This window comes from Lepisosteus oculatus, chromosome 5 (genome assembly GCF_040954835.1).
Source record: "Lepisosteus oculatus isolate fLepOcu1 chromosome 5, fLepOcu1.hap2, whole genome shotgun sequence".
NCBI classification, from domain to species: domain Eukaryota; kingdom Metazoa; phylum Chordata; class Actinopteri; order Semionotiformes; family Lepisosteidae; genus Lepisosteus; species Lepisosteus oculatus.
In genome coordinates this window covers 30,210,015-30,231,009 of record NC_090700.1, presented here as the reverse complement: position 1 = coordinate 30,231,009, position 20,995 = coordinate 30,210,015, and the positions used below count along the sequence as shown (strand labels likewise).

The 20,995-nt window shown below is 46.1% G+C and overlaps 3 protein-coding genes across 4 annotated transcripts in view; all 3 read right to left on the bottom strand.

The window, feature by feature from the left end:
* Positions 1-33: 33 nt before the first annotated feature.
* On the bottom strand, positions 34-13,643 carry LOC102682358 (arginyl aminopeptidase (aminopeptidase B)). Its single transcript, XM_006628348.3, has 11 exons — positions 13,115-13,643; positions 11,033-11,173; positions 10,250-10,401; positions 7,886-8,002; positions 6,244-6,479; positions 5,304-5,417; positions 4,514-4,626; positions 3,723-3,831; positions 2,600-2,824; positions 1,396-1,538; positions 34-688 (listed from the first exon to the last, which is right to left on the bottom strand). The coding sequence occupies exons 1-11, from the start codon at positions 13,640-13,642 to the stop codon at positions 527-529; spliced, it is 2,040 nt and encodes a 679-aa protein (XP_006628411.3). The 5' UTR covers position 13,643; the 3' UTR covers positions 34-526.
* A 1,903-nt stretch (positions 13,644-15,546) lies between these two features.
* LOC138239195 (aminopeptidase B-like) lies at positions 15,547-16,644 on the bottom strand. The gene has a single exon (XM_069190265.1). The coding sequence runs from the start codon at positions 16,629-16,631 to the stop codon at positions 16,083-16,085; it is 549 nt and encodes a 182-aa protein (XP_069046366.1). The 5' UTR covers positions 16,632-16,644; the 3' UTR covers positions 15,547-16,082.
* Positions 16,645-18,094: 1,450 nt separating this feature from the next.
* Positions 18,095-20,995, bottom strand: part of scube3 (signal peptide, CUB domain, EGF-like 3) — a 115,373-nt gene continuing 112,472 nt past the window's right edge. For both annotated transcript variants that reach the window (XM_069190263.1, XM_069190264.1), the window contains one exon: positions 18,095-20,961. In XM_069190263.1, coding sequence (XP_069046364.1) covers positions 20,809-20,961 — 153 coding nt within the window. In that variant the 3' untranslated portion in view covers positions 18,095-20,808. The remainder of the gene's footprint in view (positions 20,962-20,995) is intronic.

Genomic DNA, 20,995 nt, shown 5'->3' with positions numbered 1-20,995 from the left:
TTTTAAAATGCACTTACTGCACGATAAGGGGAATGCTTGGTTACATCTTTTATTAAAGTGTCAGATCTACAAATCGAGAGACAGGAGTAAGTACAGATGTGAATCTTTTTCATTAACATTGTCAGTGTCTTCACCTTGGAAGAAAATTGAGATAAATACAAGTAATGTTAAGACTGCCCTAAGCTCTCACTTGGCTATCTGTGCTGGAGTAGCTTTGCTTAATTTCTTTCACTTGTTTCCTTTTAAAATGCTTAAAATATTTCACTCCAAACACAGGGCATCAACTCTTCATGATACCTAATAAAACTAGTAATTTTCAAAACAAGACTGCCACATCGTCTCTTTTCAACAGTAAACTTTTTTAACAGGTTTCCCAGTGTCCTCTGCATTTCCATGTATTCATTCAATTATCTCAAAATTTCCAGAAAAAGTAGGATCATTGATCTTGATTAAAAAAAAATTAAAAACCTTGATATGATTGCAAGCACAGAGCACTCACTGGCATGCTAAACGCCACACGGTCTCCTTACACAGGAGCTGGGTTGTCCAGTATTTTCTGGATGTAGCTGCGGACTATGCAGTGCAGCTGCTCGGAGGTGGCAGAGAAGATCTCCTTGGCCAGGGCCCTGGTCTTCTCCGAGCCGCTCCACATGGCTCGATACAAGGGCAGCGTGTACTTCTGCTTTCCCTGCAAGACAGCCGGAGAATTCACAGCAACGAAATAAGACAGTACCTGTGAGTGTCCAGAGAGCTGCAGGACTAAGAGCTGGAACCACCTTCAGCTCCAGCAACGTTAAGCCAGAGGGTGGGGAAAACATGCTCCTTTTCTACAACTGCATTCACGCGCCGTCTTTCAGGACATACAGAGCCTCCTCAACCTACTCTGCATTTTGTGTTTTACATTAGGTAGTTACTATTCTTACTGGTTCTTGAAAGAAGACGAAGTATCGGCTTCAATGGCTTTGGTGGGCAGCTTGTTAACACTTCCACAACCCTTTGCTCTGCAGGAAGTGCCTGCTGTTCTCACTTTTAAGCACACTGTCACAGTTTCCACCTCTGCCCCCCAATTTGTTTTTCACTTTTGATTCTAAAGAAGGCTACTGGGCTGATTTTGTCACTGTGTTGGAGGACTTTGAATACTTGAATGAGGTCCCCTTGTAGTGTTCTTGTAATGTTCAGCTCCTTCAGACTGGCAGTGTATGCCCCCCAGTGGGGCCCTGCTGTTGTGCCACTGGATCAGGTATTCCCTGTACTTATTAAACCTGATCAGTCAGACCACTCAAACCAGCCTCTTCCTTTGGCCCGGAAGGAGCAACTGCATCACTGCAGGAGCTGAGACTCCTGCACGGTTTGTGATGTGATTCAGTATCAATGTGCGTCGCCGTGACCCCTGACCTGGCAGCTGAGGAAAGCCCTGACATGCTGGAAGCCGGGCTTGTACTGGTTCTTCAGGACAATCTGGGCCCAGCGCAGGCGCAGCTCGGCATTGTGGGACCCCATGATGTGCGGATACTGCTGGGCAAACCTCTCGAGTTGACCTGACCACAGACAGAGTAAGAAAGCCAGAGAGGTCAGTATCCGACGTCCTCCAGGAGTTGCAAACTCCCAGAAGACACATGGAGAACTGGATCATGAGCATCCAAGAGGAAAGGGGGGAGAGAAGAAAGAGACAATCATCTGGCAGTTGCAAATAACAACTGTTCTGACATCTATACCTACCTACCAAGGCAAAAGTCCCGGACACTACAGCTCCCAGAATCCCTCACAGGGCCAGTAAGATGAACACATATCCCACATCCCATTTGTACAGCCACACTGTTGCCCCTTGTCTAAACTGGACACCTCCAACTCTTGGCACTAGTCAGCTCCATGGGACTAGACTTCACAGGACACTTCAGATACCATGTGAAACACAAAACTGGCAATCACTCACCAGTTTATTTACTCAAGTGATTACAACATCACTCACTTTCAGATCACTTTCATTCACTGCAAAAACATTGTCAGTTTTCTTGGAATTACTGAAGATTAAGCGGGAAATATCTGGCCTCAGAGGCACGGTGCCAAGACATACATCTGTAGAGGAACAAGTCTGAAGAGGACTCCACAGTCTCCAATCTGCAGTCTCAATTTCCTGTCAGACACTCACTAGGCCCATTAATGCCACTTTGAAAAGATGAATGATAACAATACAATACTATGCAGAATTTCTGAACAAACAAGTTAATAATAGTTTCAAACGAAGCACCAATACTATGTCTCCTTCTAATGAGTCTGAATATTTAACAATAATAAACAACTTTAGCTATTGTTAATTCTTGAAAAAGTATGTGAAACGCTGACTAGCCTTCTCTTTAGTGCTGTATGTTGCGAGACATCCTTCCTTGTGAATGGAAAAATCTCTAGTTGTGCAAAATAATTTTAACACCAAGTCTGCCATCTAGTGGTGAACGGTAATATCACACCAGTGCCTTTAACGGAGAAAGACCAGACTTGAGATGAGAATGTGTCCCTCCTCAAGGACTCCCCATTCCAGTTTCAGTGGATGACAAGGTGAATCTGTGCTGGTGGAAAGAGCATGACAAGTGCAGTTCCTCACCAGTGGGCAGTGGAGATTTCTCCAGGACCTTATCCAGGAAGTAGACAGTCTGGTAGGTCCTCCAGGGCACCGGGTCAATGGCAGCGATGGCTACCACATCCAGCTGTTCCTCTGCCCACAGTGCTGCCAGACTCTTCGCTGGCTTCATCAGGCTCTGACCGGCCGACAGGTCGGGAAGGTAGGGTGGCCAGCCGGGCACTTTCAGCCAGCGGTCAAACTCCAGCCCTGCAGCACAGCCGGAGGAGAAGACAGGACACATCACCACCTCTTAACAGTAATAAATAATAATTCCTTACACGGACATAACACTTTTCTGGACACTTCACTCAAAGCACTTTACAGGTAATGGGGACTCGCCTCCACCACCACCACCAGTGTGCAGCCCCACCTGGATGATGCGACAGCAGCCATCGTGACCAGTACCCTCACCACACACCTGCTATCAGTGGGGAGGAGAACAGAGTGATGACACCAGTCCAGAGATGGGGATTATTAGGAGGCCATGACTGGTAAAGACCAATGGGAAATTTGGCCAGGACATTGGGGGTAACACACCTACTCTTTTCAAGAAACACCCTGGAATTTTTAATGACCACAGAGACTCAGGACCTCAGTTTTACATCTCAGCAGAAGGATGGCGCCTTTCTACAGTACAGTGTCCCCGTCACTATACTGGGGCATTAGGACCCGCACAGACTGTCTTGTTTCCTCTACTGTCTTTCCACAGTGTATAGACAGTTGTGATGGGAGTGAAGGACGATCGTGATGGCTGCGAATCTCACATCTCGGGTCGCAACCGAGCGCAGCATCCAGTTGGCCTGGGCAACACGAGCGCCAAGCTGCAGGCCCGGCTCCACTCCTAGTGGCTGACTGTTCGACGAGCAAAGCTGGAAAAATGTCGCCCATCAGGAGCAGGACTGTTTCCTGTCACCACAAGCGACAGAAACCTCAAAAAATAAAACTGCTCAACCCAAAGAAATGCACTGCCTCCAAAAACATGGAAAATGGGAGCGAAGGGGCACTTTTGACAGGCTGGCTGGATTGGAATCCTGTAACGGCCAGAGAGGAGAGGGCAGGCCGGTTCTGTTATCGAGCACCCTGCTCCCTCAAAGGAGAACCCTACCTTCGATCCGGTGGACGTCCTTCTCCTTCAGGTCCGGGAAGTACTCCAGGTAAAACTCCAGGGTGTCCTCGGCCACCACACTGCGGAACTTGAACTTGTCCACATAGGCCTGGAGAAAAAAAAACACTAGCGCTATGCTCTCAGCACCGGTACCTAAGGGCAGGCCTGGACAGGGGGACATCTGGCCATCAGCTGCTAACCCTCAAGGACTGGAGCTGCTCACCACTTTGGTCTTGACTGAAGCCACTCCAGATCTGCATATACCTTCCCTAAACCACTGGTCCCAGCGTGCCCTACACTGGCTGACTGAATCCAGTTCTCCCAGCTCTTCAGATGATGGTGCATTAAAGAGAGCAGGGAATCCCACTAACACCCCCATTACAGATTTTCATAAAGTACATGTATTAAAAAAAGCCAGATGAGCTGGATCTCATGCTGACAACAGTGCTCTTCCACTCTGAGCGACAGGAATCGGGAGTGAAACTGGAGACCAGCATGACCCAGGCTGGCTGGGGGGGGGGTGGGTTCCTGGATTATATTACCAAGTGCACTGAGGGGTGACAGGACAGAGGAGCGAGTACTAGTCTGCGATCAGCATCTGGAATCGTTTCTGCCAAATCCTGTTCCTTAAGGGTGTGGAGATTCACAGCCGTGCGTCTGACTGTGTGGCTTCTGCACAGCCTGCTGACAGTCAAGCTCTGGCACCTCTCCTTATTAAAGAGTCTGTGAAGGTCTACATCCTCCCTCCCCCAACAGGACGATTCCCACACAAGGGGAGTGATGACACCGACCCTGAGGAAAGAATCGAATCGGCTTTGGTCCCCGGTCAGGTGGGCCAGGTAGGAGACGAAGCAGAAGCCCTTCTCATAGGGGGTCTCGTTGTAGGTCTCATCGGGGTCCACGCCTGTGGTGGGGGCAGACAGATGAGGATTGGTTCAGGGTGTGGTAATGCCGAACCGTCCAGCTCTTTGTTTTGCTACTGTCGAGCGGACGGAGAAGCAGTGAGCAGGTCAGGCTCTTAGTTTAAATAAAGATCATGAAAGAGTTAAAACGAACCGTCTCCTCTCAATATTCTTTATTTGCAGGGTGGTAACAGTTTATTTGCTCTGAATAATATTTAACATGTAAAATTTGTAAATTGTATAAAACCCTCAGTTTCTTACACTATAATATTCCTTATATGCGACGTTTGAGTTTCCTAATTATCTAAGAAACATGTGTAAATTTAATCTTAAGTAATGGCACATCTGGTAATGTTAATTCTCAAGTTACGCGTGTAACCTTTGATTCAGTTACAAATAAGAGGTCGTATTAGAAGAGGTCATTTAATTTTGCCTGTAATACGGGGTCACTTCTGCTCTTGGTTTAAATAAACAAAGATAAAAGGATTAAAACTAATGGCCTGCTCTCAATGGTGATCCCATGCTTGTAGTCGCCTGGACCTGCAGGGCACCGAGGGCGAGCTTTATCAGGTCGGCTTAAGCGAACATCACGCCCCATCCCACAGCCGAAAACGAACAGCCGCCTTTCAAACCGATCGCCCCGGCTTTCCGACGGCGCACAGGAGCGGGCCGAGCTGACCTGGCTCGATCTTGACCCTCAGCTTGTTGAGCGGGTGCTGCTGTCCGGTGTTGTCCATGTGCTGGCGCAGCAGGGCCCTGCCAGTGGCCGCCTCCAGGCAGGTGTAGGCCTCCCCTGGGGAAGGGAGGAGAGTCAGGTGGCACAAGCGGGCATCTCAAATGACATTCAGCAAAGGTGACCCGTTCACAGGATACCGCTTTTGGAGCTTGAAGGATGAAAAAAAGACCATATTTTCCAGATTTATAATTTAACTTAGTATATACTAGATTTTTCCCCTCTGGCACTCACCAATCATGTATATAGAACTTTTCTGGACACTCCACTATAAGCGCTTTTCAGGTAATGGCGACTCCCCTCCACCACCAGTGTGCAGCCCCACCTGGATGATGCAACAGCAGGCATAGTGACCAGTACCCTCACCACACATCAGTATATCAGTGGGGAGGAGAACACAGTGATGAAGCCAGTTCAGAGATGGGGATTATTAGGAGAACATGATTGGTAAGGGCCAATGGGAAATCACACCCCTACTCTTTTTGAGAAACACCCTGGGATTTGTAAAGACCACAGAGAGTCAGAACCTCAGTTTTATGTCTCATCTGAAGGACGGCGCCCTTTTACAGTATAGTGTCCCCGTCACTATACTGGGGCATTAGGTCCCACACAGACCGCAGGGTGAGCGCCCCCTGCTGGTTCCCCAACTTCCAGCAGCCACCTTAGTTTTTCCCAGGAGGTCTCTCATCCAGGTACAGACCAGGCTCACACCTGCTGAGCTTCAATGGGCTGCCATTTGTGACCTGCAGGGTGATATGGCTGCTAGTTATGGAGAAACAAAGGCAAGAAGGTCCCGCTACTCGAGTTTGGGCTCTTGAGAGCTTTTCAATAGAAGAGCACGGCGGGTCGCGCGGCCGGGACAGCAGGCCATCACGTCCTGGCGTACCGAAGATCTCCTTGCAGACGCGGCGCTGGGCGTACATGGTGAAGCCCTCGTTGAGCCAGAAGTCGCCCCAGTTGGCGTTGGTGACGAGGTTGCCGAACCAGCTGTGGCAGATCTCGTGCACGATGACGCCGGCCAGCGAGCGGTCCCCGGCCAGCAGGCAGGGCGTGACGAAGGTCAGGCAGGGGTTTTCCATGCCGCCGAAGGGGAAGGAGGGGGGCATGAACAGCACGTCGTACCTGAGAGGCAATAGCGCGCAGGTTTGTGCTCCACATCACCATCCTTTGTGCCTCCTTCAGGCGTGCAGAAGTTCAACTACACTTCTCACGCACCACAAACAGAACTGCCAGGCTGCGGCCGTGACACTGTCCTGATTTTTGTGTTTTGGGGGTGAACAGCAAACCCTCTCTCTAAACGGTTTGAGTATTACCAGCCCCTTTCAAAGACGTTAATGTTAAGGTGGTACCTCCTGCAATCCTGCCTCCAGAAGCTCTAGCTCATCTCTAATTTAGTTAAGGCCTGGAACAGGGATCTCTGGGTCTAACCCCAGCTGAGCTGCCCCGTTACGCAGCCGGTCCGATCCAGGGAAGTCTAGTTCTGGCCCAGTTCTGATCCTGGAGGGTTTGCATCTCTGCAGATCTTCAAGGTCTCTTTAAAGCAGCAGCTCTCGAAGAGCGGGGAGCTGCTGTTAAACTGGTCCAGTTAAGCCAATAACAAGGTGACTGGAATTGTAACAGTCGAGACAGAATGGAAATCTGCAGATTCACTGTCCCTCCAGGACCAGGATAAGCCAGCACTGGTGTAATTAACCCCATACAGTAATCCTTCGTTATTCAATCTTAATATGTTCCTTAAAAATTGCTTGGAGCAAGAAACCTGTTATAAACAGAAATTCAATTCCCATTAATTCTGGATTTATAAAAAAAATGTACAGCAGTTGCTCCTATAGCAAGGAACTACTGTACTTGTAATCTTTTTTTTTTACCAGGCTCTGGCAGTCATTAATAACGATAACATTTTATTTCTATACAATCCAATGGTTTACTGATCCTGTTAGTCATTAACTACATATAGGCCTGGAACAGAATGCATCTGAAAGCGCTCTAGCTGGGCAGAATGGCCTCAGGGAATTGACCACTTTCTGAGCGAAGAGGCCTGTCTCTCTCCGTCAGGCCGTGCGAGCCCGTTACTGCCCAGCAGGTCACAGGAAGAGCCCTGGCAGTGTTGTGCCCTGTCGGGTTTTTTAAAACGGTGGTCTGGAGGAAGCTGGCTGATGCAATGACTTCATCACCCTTAATTCATTTCTGCGCCTGGAGCACCGGGATCCTGATGTAAATGGCTCTGAAGCAGCAGTTTTGAAAACAAATTATATTCACGTGTCTTAATATAGATAAGTTAAACACAGCTGCAAACACACGCCTCCAGAAATACAACCTGGACTGACCAACTACCGTCCTTGAGTGCCAGACTCCTTTAATTTTTAAATGAACTTTTAGATTCAGACCTAGAAAAGACAGGACACATTTAACCGGATAATTGACTCCGAAAATTGCAAACAGAGGTCAAATCCTGACAGGGGACCCCGCAGTCCCTCAGGCCTGGAGGTATGTTTGACACCCCCCCCCACAGTAGCGGGGCTACTCACCTGCCCCACATGTAGGGCCCGAACAGCTTCTCCCCCACAGCCAGGAACTCCTCGATCACACCGTCGAACTCCTGCTGGGCCGCCGGCAGCAGGCAGGGCTCGGTCCACACCCGCGTCCTGCAGGGAGGGACAGAGGTACAGTGGACAGCCGGCAGGACAAGCAGCTCCACTACGAATTACTGGACCCTTCCAATATCGGTCATCTTATCTCGACCTCACCTGGTGCACGGCGAGGTCAATATTAACACACAGGCTGGCCTTTCTCCACAAAGCACACCAGATGGAGACTACAATCCTATTAACGCTTCAGTTGAGTGACTCCACTCTTCGGCTGGACTGGACAGGGTTCGGCAATCTGACATAACCTCAGCATTTACGACTGGAGAAGAAGAGTCTGCATGTCAAGGTCCTTCACATGAACAGAGTTTTCTCCTGACGGGTGATGTGTGGTCCCATCAGCACCCCTGGCCAAATCTCCTGGAAAGTGCCGTTCCAACCTTCAACACCAGTACCCTCACTGCAACCCCACACGGAGATGATCCTGCTGGATAACGGGCACGTGAGCGGACTGCACCCATTTTAAAACCTTGTGGGACGCAAGCCGAGTCAAACCTGTCTTTGTTTCTGCAGAGGTTACAACATTTTAACCCGTGGGTGGTGCTAATTTTTTGGCCAGTTAGTGTATTTAAGTGGTGGGTCAGGGATCTGTGTACAAATTGAGATACCTGGTGAATGCAAGAAGATATTCATGTTACATTACATCTCAGCACTGATCTTATTTGGGACCAATAAGCAAAAAAACACCTTCTGTTGCATTTAAAAAAAGAAAAAATCTTACAACTTTGTTCTCTACACTTGACATGATTTTGTGTAGTACTTTGAGATCAGGTTGTTAAAACGTACTTTGTAAATGGGGGAAAAAAGGCCGAGCCTGTGATGATCAAACAGAACAGGCCAATGTTTGCTGAAAAAAAAGAAATGACTGACACTCTGAAGTCTCCACTAAGGTGGTTTGTTTTTAAATCGGACTTCAAACAGGCTGCTCACATTCAAGAGGATGTGAAGAACGAAGATTGATGACTAACGTACACAGCAGTTTCCTTGTGCAAGGGCTTTGGCACTGATAAGGAGGCTCAAGGATCAAGCGAGCTGGCACTCGCCGCTGTGAAGAGGCCGAGCTCAAAGTGTTCTCGGAAGAATCCAGGTTGATTCTCTCCTGGCGGCAGACAGGAGCCCCTCAAACGCAGCCTGACGAGGAACAGGCCCTTGCAAGTTTTCAAAGGTAATCTGAATGAGGTGCAAACAATTAGAAAATAGTTTCAAGCCCACATGCCTCAGGCCTGATTTTATTGCAAATCATTATCTGTATTCTGGAGGTCAGCTGCAGGGGATCACAATCTAGAGGATACCGAGGTGCTTCTTGAGGTTAAATCACATTGGATTTTGATTCTGTGCTGTGCTTATTTTGTAATTTTCCATGGTATGCTGAGGTCTCATGGCATTTGAAAGTTTCTCATGAAGAAACTCTAGAGGCTGAGATCAATCATTTAACAACGAGCATGAGATTTACAGCACAGGATTACAAATATGGTCTTCAACCACAAGAACAGCTCTGCTGGAAGAACCTCAATCTGTAGATATTACTGTTGAAGCCAATGGAAAAGGTGAGCATTACCGCTGTATAACCCAAACCCACATTACGTAGAGATCTTCACTGTCATGGAGGATCTGGTCATGGAAGTGACAGCATGAACAAAGGGAAATGAAAAACAGAACTTAAACTGCTCATCTCATCAGTACAGAGGAGTTACAGCAGAGCTGGTCCTAAAGAAGGTACTATAGGACTTTAGGTCTTCCTTCTTCCACAGCTCTTAGTTCCCAGAACTGAGATAACAGTTACCTCCACTGGATTTTTATGCATCAAAACACACCAGCCAGATGGTCAGAGAAGTTTAAAACTGGCCCAGGAAGGAAAATCCCGCTGTTCAGCACCACTGTAGGGGGCGCCGTGGACCACGCTGGGGTGCGACTGTAAAGGTACAGTGCTAGAGCCCTGCAGCAGAAATTCAGAGCTGTTCCTGCTGCCACCTGTACCCATGCGTCTACGCTACAGGATGTGGCTCGCTACAGCGGCCTCATTCAAGCATTCAAACACCTCCAAGGCCCTGGCAAAGACAATCCAGGGGACTGCTACAGAATCAGTGAGTTGCCTCTTTACACAAAGGGCTGTGGGGGAGTGGAACAAGCTACCGAGCCATGTCTGTGAGGCTTCTGGGAACTTCTGGAGGAGATCCTGGTAAAGATTAGTTACTGACTACCCATGGGGTAGCTGCTGCAGGTTGCCTGTCCCCCAGTTGGGCTCACCTGGGGCCCACCTGGGCTGACACCAGCTCCCCCACAGCCAAAGCCACCAGGTAGGATGGGATGGGCTGCTCCATGGTGAACAGGAAGACGTTGTCGGCCTTGCGGTGCTGCCAGGTGGTGGCGCTCATCACTGCAGTGAACCCCTCTGGGACCTGTGTGCAGCAGGGACACAAGGCCACAGGGGTCAGATGCAAGGAGAGAGGCCGTCCCCAGGGTCTGACACCCTGCCCGGCTACACAGATCTGAGGCAACACGAGCAGCGCTTGCTGCTGGAGAACTGAAAGGGATCTTCCAGCAGCACAGCAGGTTTCTTAGTGCTTTTCAATCTCTCATTTGTTAAAGGTTTTCATAAGGAAAAAAAAGCCCAACAATGTAATAATCATTTGATGCATCAAGTGCATTTAAAGTGGACCATAGGAGGTACATCTTTACACCAAGGGTGGTAGGAGTGTGCAACAAGCTACGCAACCATGCAGTTTTAATCAGTACTCCAGTTTCTTTTCAGAAACAGTTGGATGAGGTCCTCCAGTCAGGACAGGAGGCAATTCTGTACACAAAGGGTGGTGGGAGTGGGGAACAAGCTACCCAGCCATGTGGTGTTGAAGTTATAAATGACTGGGCGAGATCCTCAGATCTATAAGCAAAAGGGGCAGGAGGGCTGGATGTCCTCCTCGTCCGCAGTCTTTCCCGTTTTGTGTTCTCCTGATGGGACAGTGAAGACGAGGCTGGGGCCCCCAAGCCCTGCTGGGGGGGTGCGGCTGGAGGGCATCGCCGCTGCCTCACCTTGATGGAGGCGGAGTACGTGCTCTTTACTGCCGGCGTGTCGCAGCAGGGGAAGAAGGACCGGTTGAGCACGGCCTGGCCTTGCGTGAAGACGAAGGGCTTCGTCCTCCCCGCCGTCTGCTCGGGCTCCAGCCAGCAAACCTGCAGCGGCGGAGGGGGGAGAGAGGCAGACAGGCAGAGCCTTGAGAGACGGGGCCGTGCGGAGACCGTAACCTGCACCGCAGCAGAGAGGGGGCTCCTCCCCAGCGGCCTGTGGAAGCCTGGGAACGGGCTCCGGTTGAGCACCGAGAAACCAGAGCTGTGAACTTGTGTCAACATACAGAAATGGGCGTGTGAAGTTGAAAAGAAATATACCTTTACCAGGAAAACGAGAAGCTTTCTTGAAGCAGGTATTATCAGGGCCAGCACAGTGCCAAGCCCCTGTGAAATGTTTAGGGCCTACGAAGGAGGGAAACACTAGTGACTAACGAAAAACGAGCTGAAACAACACGCTTGCGATCGACTCGAGGTGCTCCAAATCAATAATCATACACGATCTAGCGGCTGTTCTAGAAACTAGGAGTCGCTCCATCAATCATTTGAATAGTTTAAAGCGCAGCATGTCAATCGACGCAATTCAATTAGCGTTTACCCTTATTTTCCCACATTTCAAAGGGAAAGTGCCTGGGGCCTACGAACACCAAAATCCGGCACTGGGAATGACTGGACAGACATGACAATGCCAATTCACTGTGCAGACCGACACTTGTCATCAGCAGGGAGTCTGAGATACATGCTTTGCACCAAGTTGGAGATGCTGTCTTGTGGGATTCAAACTTACACTTTCACAGTTGGTTTTTGCATGTGCCTGTTCATTGGTCTCAGTCTCATATGCGTTGCGTTATCCAACCTCATCCCACAGATGTTCACTGGGGCTCAAGCCTAGTAAGTAGGATACATTCATAGGAACGGTAGCAAGTGAGATCCCAAGATCGGATCAACATAGTGTCGTCAATCACTGCAACTAGACACACGTGTCAAGAGCATCTCAGTCAGACCTCCCTTCTGCAGATCAGCACCACGCTCCCTGGTCTCCGCCAGAGTGGTCTACACCACACCTTGGTCAGTAAAGAGCAGTGGGGAGTCCGCCTAAGACATTACTCCGACACACCAATGACTGGAAAAGATTGCTGTCATGATAAGTGGGGGACACTGGTTCCTTTCTGTGTTTCTTAAGTCTTAAGAAACAGAATTTAACAGATTAAATCACCTCATTTCCTGTAGCCAATCAACTCTCTCATTCACAAAACAATTTAGCGATTGTGCCACAGTGATACACCTGATCGAGTCACCAGCGATCAATTAAAACAATGTTACCAAACTTGCAGCTCAGATTCCCAAACAGGTCCAACCAGAGAGTTAGACAACGGTGAGTGAAATAAAGTTATTTTGGTGGGAAAAAAAGTATTTTTAACCCATATGTCAGCAGAACTTATTTTATAAGTTTGGAAGTCACATATTCAGGACTGAACTTCTATATACTGTACAGACGTCGCAAACCGCAGGCAGGATTTACGTTTCCAGAAATCACAAGGTCTTTTTATTTGGCAAAAAATGAAACTGAAACTAGGCTTTTCGTACTAAAGAAAACTAAAAACAGCCAACAAATTCAGTTAAAGAGCATTACAACTAGAGAGCGACCCCCGGACACTTCAAGACAGCAGGACTTGTGGATTGATATCGATCTGAACACCTGAGTGAACGCTGACACACACAAATTCTACTAAATTGTGTAAATCTATCGTTCTCGTTAATGATAAAACTCCGTACGAGAACCTGGACTAAATCTGTTGCTTTACAGTAATAGAAACTGTGATCTCTCCCACACATCAGACTGCTGTCACAAACCCACTAATACGGAGTGGTCTGGGACTAATGAGATCACTTTACTCAAACTTGCAACAACACCGTTTAAACTTGAACCACAAGCACTAATTTGGGAGTCCAGCCAAAATCCTTCATATTAATTCTCGCTCTCTCTCATTTGTCCGCTAAAGGCATCCTTTACTCTCCCCCTGGTTTGTAAAACTGATGTATCCTTACCCCTGGTCCATCGGTCGCGCAGTACTTGATCGCGACCTGAAACTCATCCTTGCTTTTCCACGGGTTGGGAAATCTCAGCACCAGCGTGGTGCCGTAGCTGGTGAATCCTCGCGTCTCGAACTGCGCCGCCGTCCACTCCGTGCCGCCGACCCCGAGGAAGGACACCTCCTGCAGCCTCAGGGACGGGTGGACGTCCAGGCGCAACTCGCTCTGGGAATCCCGTAGGCATCTCACTTGCAGCGTCTCGGTTCCCCGCAACTGCCTCTGCTCAAAATCCACCTCCAAGTCCAGGTGGAAGTGCTTAATGCGGAAGTGCCTGTAGCTGGAGTCACTGGCCACGTCTTCCGCCCGGTCCGAGTGCAGCGAGAGCGACTCTTCCATCTCCCTGAGCTTGACTACGCGAGGAGCTGCTATCCTGTAACACCGTGTCCTCCCTGTCTGCCGGGTCTGGAGCCGGCTGTGCAGGCGAGAGTGACAACACGTGACGACCAGTCTCTTGCTGACGCCTGCACTAATTGAAGCCTTCATCCCCGGATGGGTACCGTATTTACGCACCCGAGCCTCGGGGCGCACGCAATAAATTCAGATTAAATTGAAAAATTAAGACCTCAGCACAGTAAGAACTAATATAATTGCCAAATGTTATGCACTTCCTAATATTCATTGCATATATTCAGCAATTGTGCCACCGGTCACCCAAAGATTATCCTGATACGGACTGCCACAGCATTCCGGTACGTGTATGTACATTCAGACGATCCAACCGCCGCCAAACTCACATAATTTCAACGACCCTTTAACGATACTGAATAATGTTTTTATATTGTTAACGTTATTTACTTAGACGACTAAAGTTTGTCCCGAAGAGCTACAATACGTCAGTTTTTATAGGACAGACCAGGCGTTTAGGTGTTTAGACTTTGTAATGGTATATTGGCGTGCAGTACACGCTTAGCGCCCTCGTCCGGTGCAGTGTTATAATACACCCTCGCTGGTTTCTCTTTTTACTGTATGTGCTTATTGGCTCTCGTTAAGTCTGATACTAAATACCCCAATGGGTTGGAGTTTTTTTTTTATTAAATAGTGGAAGCCTATAAAGATTTTCCACGTTCACCTTTGACACTGCTATAGTTCGAAGGTCGGATAGTTGTAAAAGTGATGATCCTATGGCAGGCGTACTGGGACGGATAAACTGTGACGGAAAATAGGGTACAACGACAAACAAGATTGCAGACAGATCCCTGCTTTCATAAGCGCTTTTAACGTCACCTTATTCTGACTCGCCATATCTAATGAATTGAAACTTAATCAAAAACAAAAGATTGCACCTGAAAATAGCTACGGTAATTCGTACCTGCAGTGTGACAAAACCGTTTCGAGTAAGGCGGTCCAGCACTCAAACACCATTTGCCCAGTTAACTGAATTTAAGCGTTGCAATTCTAATACTGATAGAATTAATATCTGTGAACATGGCGTTCCTGTGAAGACTGCCAGTGAACTGCCATTTCATTTCCTTTGTTACCAATACACAACCTGGATTACCAATTCCTGCAGTTTAAAAACCATGAGGTCAAATGACTCAAATGTTGGTATCAATGTGTTGATTTTGTTCTCATAACTCTGATAAATAAAGTGGTGTATGTTCATTTTGAATACAGTATACCTGAGGGCAAAATTTCCCTAGTGGGTTAATTGGTGTCGGAGTGAGCAGCATCCCTCACCACACTTGGGAAGGCAAATTTCCAGCATAAACTCACCTTGCATAGACCTGTTCTTGACTGTTTTATTGACATTCTACAGGTTATTTCTCGTACATGGAAAGGTGTTTGTAGGTGTGCACCCTCTTCTTGAATACATGTGCATGGCTGGTGCTGACAGTGATTTGAGGTGTCTTCATCAGGTCGGGCTGTTTCTGATCTCGAAACAAGTTTCTTTAATATGAAAAATAGAAGCAGGTGTGATTCTTCTTAAATGACAGAGCTGGGAAGAGTGCAGAGCTACCCAAGTTTAGCACCGCTTGAATTCAAGCCCCGCTGGCTCGCTGTCTGATGTGTAGTTGCCTGGAAGAAGATGTGTGCTTCTACTGAATTGTTTGTTCAAAGCCATGACGTTCCTGGACAGTGAAAATAGGAAGCTCTATCCGTTGGTGTATATGATGTGGCATTGCCTTCCTGTTTGTCTTTTTCTTCATTTACAATAGAGTATGCTGATATATGTATGTGCAAGTGTGCTGTAGCTCTTTTGTCAATTATTCAATCTCCAAAATGCAAGTGTGCAAAGAAACTGTAAAAAGATGAGCTCAGGTTTGGTCTTGTCTGCGTATTACTGAAGGCACCGTAGGATCACGAAGATGACCAGAAATATAAGATCTGATTTCTTTAGTTTTGCTACATTGAGACCCACGGGTTTCAGTAAAGAAAGACGCAAGAGCTTGTAAACACGTAAGAACACCAAATTCCATTCATTAAAAAAGACAATACAAAATCCAGACATCATTTTTTACATGAGCAATAACAATTTTCAAGTGCAAATACCATTATCAACTCTATGATACATCATCATAGCAAACTCTTATTTTTTTTTTAAAAAAAGGCAATAAAACAAAAATGAGTGTGTGTTTGTGTTCAGGCTGATGCGCTGGGAAAGGAAGAGGAGGAAGAGGGTGGTTGAACAGTGATATGCGGAAACAGAATAACGAAAAAAAGCCGATATAAATATGAGACTCAAGAGAACTGATGCAGCTTGGCTTCTTTCATAACATTCAAGAAAACAGCGATGGCAGCCTGGGCTCTACTGTCCTCATGATGCGTCTCTGGTCATGAAGGTGCAGTGGAACACCTGGAAATGTGTTCTTGTAGTATGAAAACCATGCGATTTGTTCATTTTTTAATGCAATTACTGCTAAACTTGTACCAACTGACAGAAGATTATTCTATTTGTAGAAAGATTGTGCAGTGATGTGCACATTTAAAACTGATGTATCCTTACCCCTGGTCCATCGGTCGCGCAGTACTTGATCGCGACCTGAAACTCATCCTTGCTTTTCCACGGGTTGGGAAATCTCAGCACCAGCGTGGTGCCGTAGCTGGTGAATCCTCGCGTCTCGAACTGCGCCGCCGTCCACTCCGTGCCGCCGACCCCGAGGAAGGACACCTCCTGCAGCCTCAGGGACGGGTGGACGTCCAGGCGCAACTCGCTCTGGGAATCCCGTAGGCATCTCACTTGCAGCGTCTCGGTTCCCCGCAACTGCCTCTGCTCAAAATCCACCTCCAAGTCCAGGTGGAAGTGCTTAATGCGGAAGTGCCTGTAGCTGGAGTCACTGGCCACGTCTTCCGCCCGGTCCGAGTGCAGCGAGAGCGACTCTTCCATCTCCCTGAGCTTGACTACGCGAGGAGCTGCTATCCTGTAACACCGTGTCCTCCCTGTCTGCCGGGTCTGGAGCCGGCTGTGCAGGCGAGAGTGACAACACGTGACGACCAGTCTCTTGCTGACGCCTGCACTAATTGAAGCCTTCATCCCCGGATGGGTACCGTATTTACGCACCCGAGCCTCGGGGCGCACGCAATAAATTCAGATTAAATTGAAAAATTAAGACCTCAGCACAGTAAGAACTAATATAATTGCCAAATGTTATGCACTTCCTAATATTCATTGCATATATTCAGCAATTGTGCCACCGGTCACCCAAAGATTATCCTGATACGGACTGCCACAGCATTCCGGTACGTGTATGTACATTCAGACGATCCAACCGCCGCCAAACTCACATAATTTCAACGACCCTTTAACGATACTGAATAATGTTTTTATATTGTTAACGTTATTTACTTAGACGACTAAAGTTTGTCCCGAAGAGCTACAATACGTCAGTTTTTATAGGACAGACCAGGCGTTTAGGTGTTTAGACTTTGTAATGGTATATTGGCGTGCAGTACACGCTTAGCGCCCTCGTCCGGTGCAGTGTTATAATACACCCTCGCTGGTTTCTCTTTTTACTGTATGTGCTTATTGGCTCTCGTTAAGTCTGATACTAAATACCCCAATGGGTTGGAGTTTTTTTTTTATTAAATAGTGGAAGCCTATAAAGATTTTCCACGTTCACCTTTGACACTGCTATAGTTCGAAGGTTGGATAGTTGTAAAAGTGATGATCCTATGGCAGGCGTACTGGGACGGATAAACTGTGACGGAAAATAGGGTACAACGACAAACAAGATTGCAGACAGATCCCTGCTTTCATAAGCGCTTTTAACGTCACCTTATTCTGACTCGCCATATCTAATGAATTGAAACTTAATCAAAAACAAAAGATTGCACCTGAAAATAGCTACGGTAATTCGAAACTGCAGTGTGACAAAACCGTTTTGAGTAAGGCGGTCCAGCACTCAAACACTTCTTGAATACATGTGCATGGCTGGTGCTGACAGTGATTTGAGGTGTCTTCATCAGGTCGGGCTGTTTCTGATCTCGAAACAAGTTTCTTTAATATGAAAAATAGAAGCAGGTTTGATTCTTCTTAAATGACAGAGCTGGGAAGAGTGCAGAGCTACCCAAGTTTAGCACCGCTTGAATTCAAGCCCCGCTGGCTCGCTGTCTGATGTGTAGTTGCCTGGAAGAAGATGTGTGCTTCTACTGAATTGTTTGTTCAAAGCCATGACGTTCCTGGACAGTGAGGATAGGAAGCTCTATCCGTTGGTGTATATGATGTGGCATTGCCTTCCTGTTTGTCTTTTTCTTCATTTACAATAGAGTATGCTGATATATGTATGTGCAAGTGTGCTGTAGCTCTTTTGTCAATTATTCAATCTCCAAAATGCAAGTGTGCAAAGAAACTGTAAAAAGATGAGCTCAGGTTTGGTCTTGTCTGCGTATTACTGAAGGCACCGTAGGATCACGAAGATGACCAGAAATATAAGATCTGATTTCTTTAGTTTTGCTACATTGAGACCCACGGGTTTCAGTAAAGAAAGACGCAAGAGCTTGTAAACACGTAAGAACACCAAATTCCATTCATTAAAAAAGACAATACAAAATCCAGACATCATTTTTTACATGAGCAATAACAATTTTCAAGTGCAAATACCATTATCAACTCTATGATACATCATCATAGCAAACTCTTATTTTTTTTTTAAAAAAAAGGCAATAAAACAAAAATGAATGTGTGTTTGTGTTCAGGCTGATGCGCTGGGAAAGGAAGAGGAGGAAGAGGGTGGTTGAACAGTTATATGCGGAAACGGAATAACGAAAAAAAGCCGATATAAATATGAGACTCAAGAGAACTGATGCAGCTTGGCTTCTTTCATAACATTCAAGAAAACAGCGATGGCAGCCTGGGCTCTACTGTCCTCATGATGCGTCTCTGGTCATGAAGGTGCAGTGGAACACCTGGAAATGTGTTCTTGTAGTATGAAAACCATGCGATTTGTTCATTTTTTAATGCAATTACTGCTAAACTTGTACCAACTGACAGAAGATTATTCTATTTGTAGAAATATTGTGCAGTGATGTGCACATTTAATAGGGTTCTTGAATTATAGAGCTTTGTACCCAAAAAAGTACTGTACATGACATTTTCATAAACCTATCTAACCTGAAGCAGCATAACAACTAAATCCAAGTTAAGGTTTTATTGGAGGTTTATTTGAAGTCATCTTACTGGCATATGAAATTCTACCTAATCAGCATTTTTCCTGGGATACGATACTACAAATAGTATGACTGGTAATAGTACTGACTGCTGTCCACCTATTTTGTGAAGATAATCAAAACCAAACTTCAAAGCAGTCTTTTTTACTATTTTGCTATGTTAAAGTCTATGTATTAGTTTTCTCTAAACATTTTAAAATGATCTGATATGTGTGGCATATGGACATAAATTAAATTTGTTAACCTAATTTTTCTATTTTGACAATTTACCAGGGTTTTAAAAAAAGAGTGGTTTCACATTCACAGCAAATGAATGTTTACAGAAGTACTGGGGCGTTCTAATAAACTTGCACACTATGTGTATTAACAGTATATATGCACCACTAGGAAGTTTCAATAATGTGAAGAACTTTGTTTTAAGACCTGTAAAGTTGTTCATCCGCAAGGATGTTCTTTAGATATATACATGTATATTACTATTTAAATTAAAATGACATCCATTTTTAAGGGACATGAAAACGTTTAGATCCTGTTTTGTTTTTAAATACAACCCAAGTGCCAGTCGCTGTATTTCAAAAGTAACGTAAGAATATATTCTTTAAAAAAATAAAAAAGACATTCCATTGTACAGTTTTGGCAGGTATAAATATTGTTCTTCCCTTGCTGTATACAAAAGAACAACAAAAGAAGACTAAAATCATTGCACTTTTACAACAAAGGTAGGATGGTGGGTCTAGATCTAGTGCATAAAATAAAAAAGGATAATCTTGCCACTGAGGCAGTCTTTGGAAGAGCTGATTTTGGTGGGACAGAGTTAGAGGGGGAGAAGGGTATCAGCAGAGGACTTGGCTTCTTTGGGTGAAAGGGTATTCATTTGGGGTGGGCCACCTGGAAAACCTGGGCTCAAACTTCATCACAGTCAGTTAATTACAACAATGAATCAAGATCTCAGGGTCACAGCTGTGACTTAAATGAGGCCTAAGCATTATCTGAATAACTTGCCAGTTTTGAATTCTTGCTATAGTATGCCTTAACTGCTCCTTTCATATATTGTCTTCGGTCACGTTTTTCAATTCTCTCTTTTCTATCAGATCCATTTTTTTTTTCCAACAAAAGTAGCTCCTTCTGGGGGGAAACCCTTAAATATTCAAGGGTTCGAATCAAAACCAAGTTTTAAAGTGACCATTGAAGTGAGCACCTGATGTCCCAGGAACATTTTTTTTTCCGTCTCTGTTAAGGGACCGTTTTTAATGTGAAGCACATTAAAACACATTGTGATCACAGACTCGGGTTTCTCTAGGTTTCCTATACTGTGTTTTTTGGAAGCACTAAATGTGTGCTGAAAATAGAGGTTTCTGTTTGGAGAAGCTATTTAACTTGGAATATAAGAACAGTTTAAAAGGAAGCAACACAAACTAATACAATCCAACAAGAAACGGACATAAAAAGATAAGAAATCAAACTGTTTTAACAGCAAGACCTTAAGAAGCATTGCTCTAAGAGCCTGAATATAGTAATGCTCTGAACATAATTAAGATGTACAAAACAATAAGAGATACCAGAGCTCAAGTCCCATTTTAGGAAAAGGAGACTACATAAGAGTCCAACAAGAAAGCACTTTACCACTTTCACACATCCGGTGAAAATTTCAATTCATTTTAAGTATGTAAAAGTTCCTTATTGTTCTAATAAGGATGTTCTTTCACCTTGAAAGGAAGCAGCTGTGATGGAGACAGTTCTCGCTGCAGCTAAAGCACAGGGTTTTGCGAACGTCTTTCACGGGACTTCAGACAAACAAAAAATGGACACAACAACAAGTGGCGATAAATAAAGATGGAGGGGGGAAGAGCCAATCAAACCAAAATCTGGTCTGACTCAATGAGAAGACTGGAGTGAGCTCGGTGGGTGACATCCGCCGGTAGAAACAAAAGCCGAAAAAAATGAAAATCTGCATAGTGACGTATGTTTTAAAAGCCATAAAAAGAGAGTCTCTTTGTCATCTTGTTGCTGCTGCGGGCTATGTAGCTGGCTCGCTGGCCCTGGGGCTACTTGTATGGTCTGAGGAAGGCCGAGACTTTGCTGCTGAGCAGGCGGATGAAGGATCGTGGAAGCATCTCCTTGGACTCCCGGGTGGTGTAGTTGAAGTAGTGGTTTGGGTGAGCCAGCACATCAAACAGGGTTTTAATCAGCTTCTTATCCTGCCAAGGATAACAGCAAGCTCACGTCAAGAGA

Bases quoted from the DNA above. Each gene is read 5' to 3' on its own strand.
- LOC138239195 (XM_069190265.1), bottom strand. From the start codon at position 16,631: ATGAAGGCTTCAATTAGTGCAGGCGTCAGCAAGAGACTGGTCGTCACG.
- LOC102682358 (XM_006628348.3), bottom strand. From the start codon at position 13,642: ATGAAGGCTTCAATTAGTGCAGGCGTCAGCAAGAGACTGGTCGTCACG. The intron at 4,627-5,303 runs GTCAGCTCGGCC...CCCCCACCACAG, and splicing joins GAGGGTCAAGATCGAGCCAG to GCGTGGACCCCGATGAGACC. The intron at 689-1,395 runs GTCAGGGGTCAC...GCTGTCTTGCAG, and splicing joins GGGCTTTCCTCAGCTGCCAG to GGAAAGCAGAAGTACACGCT.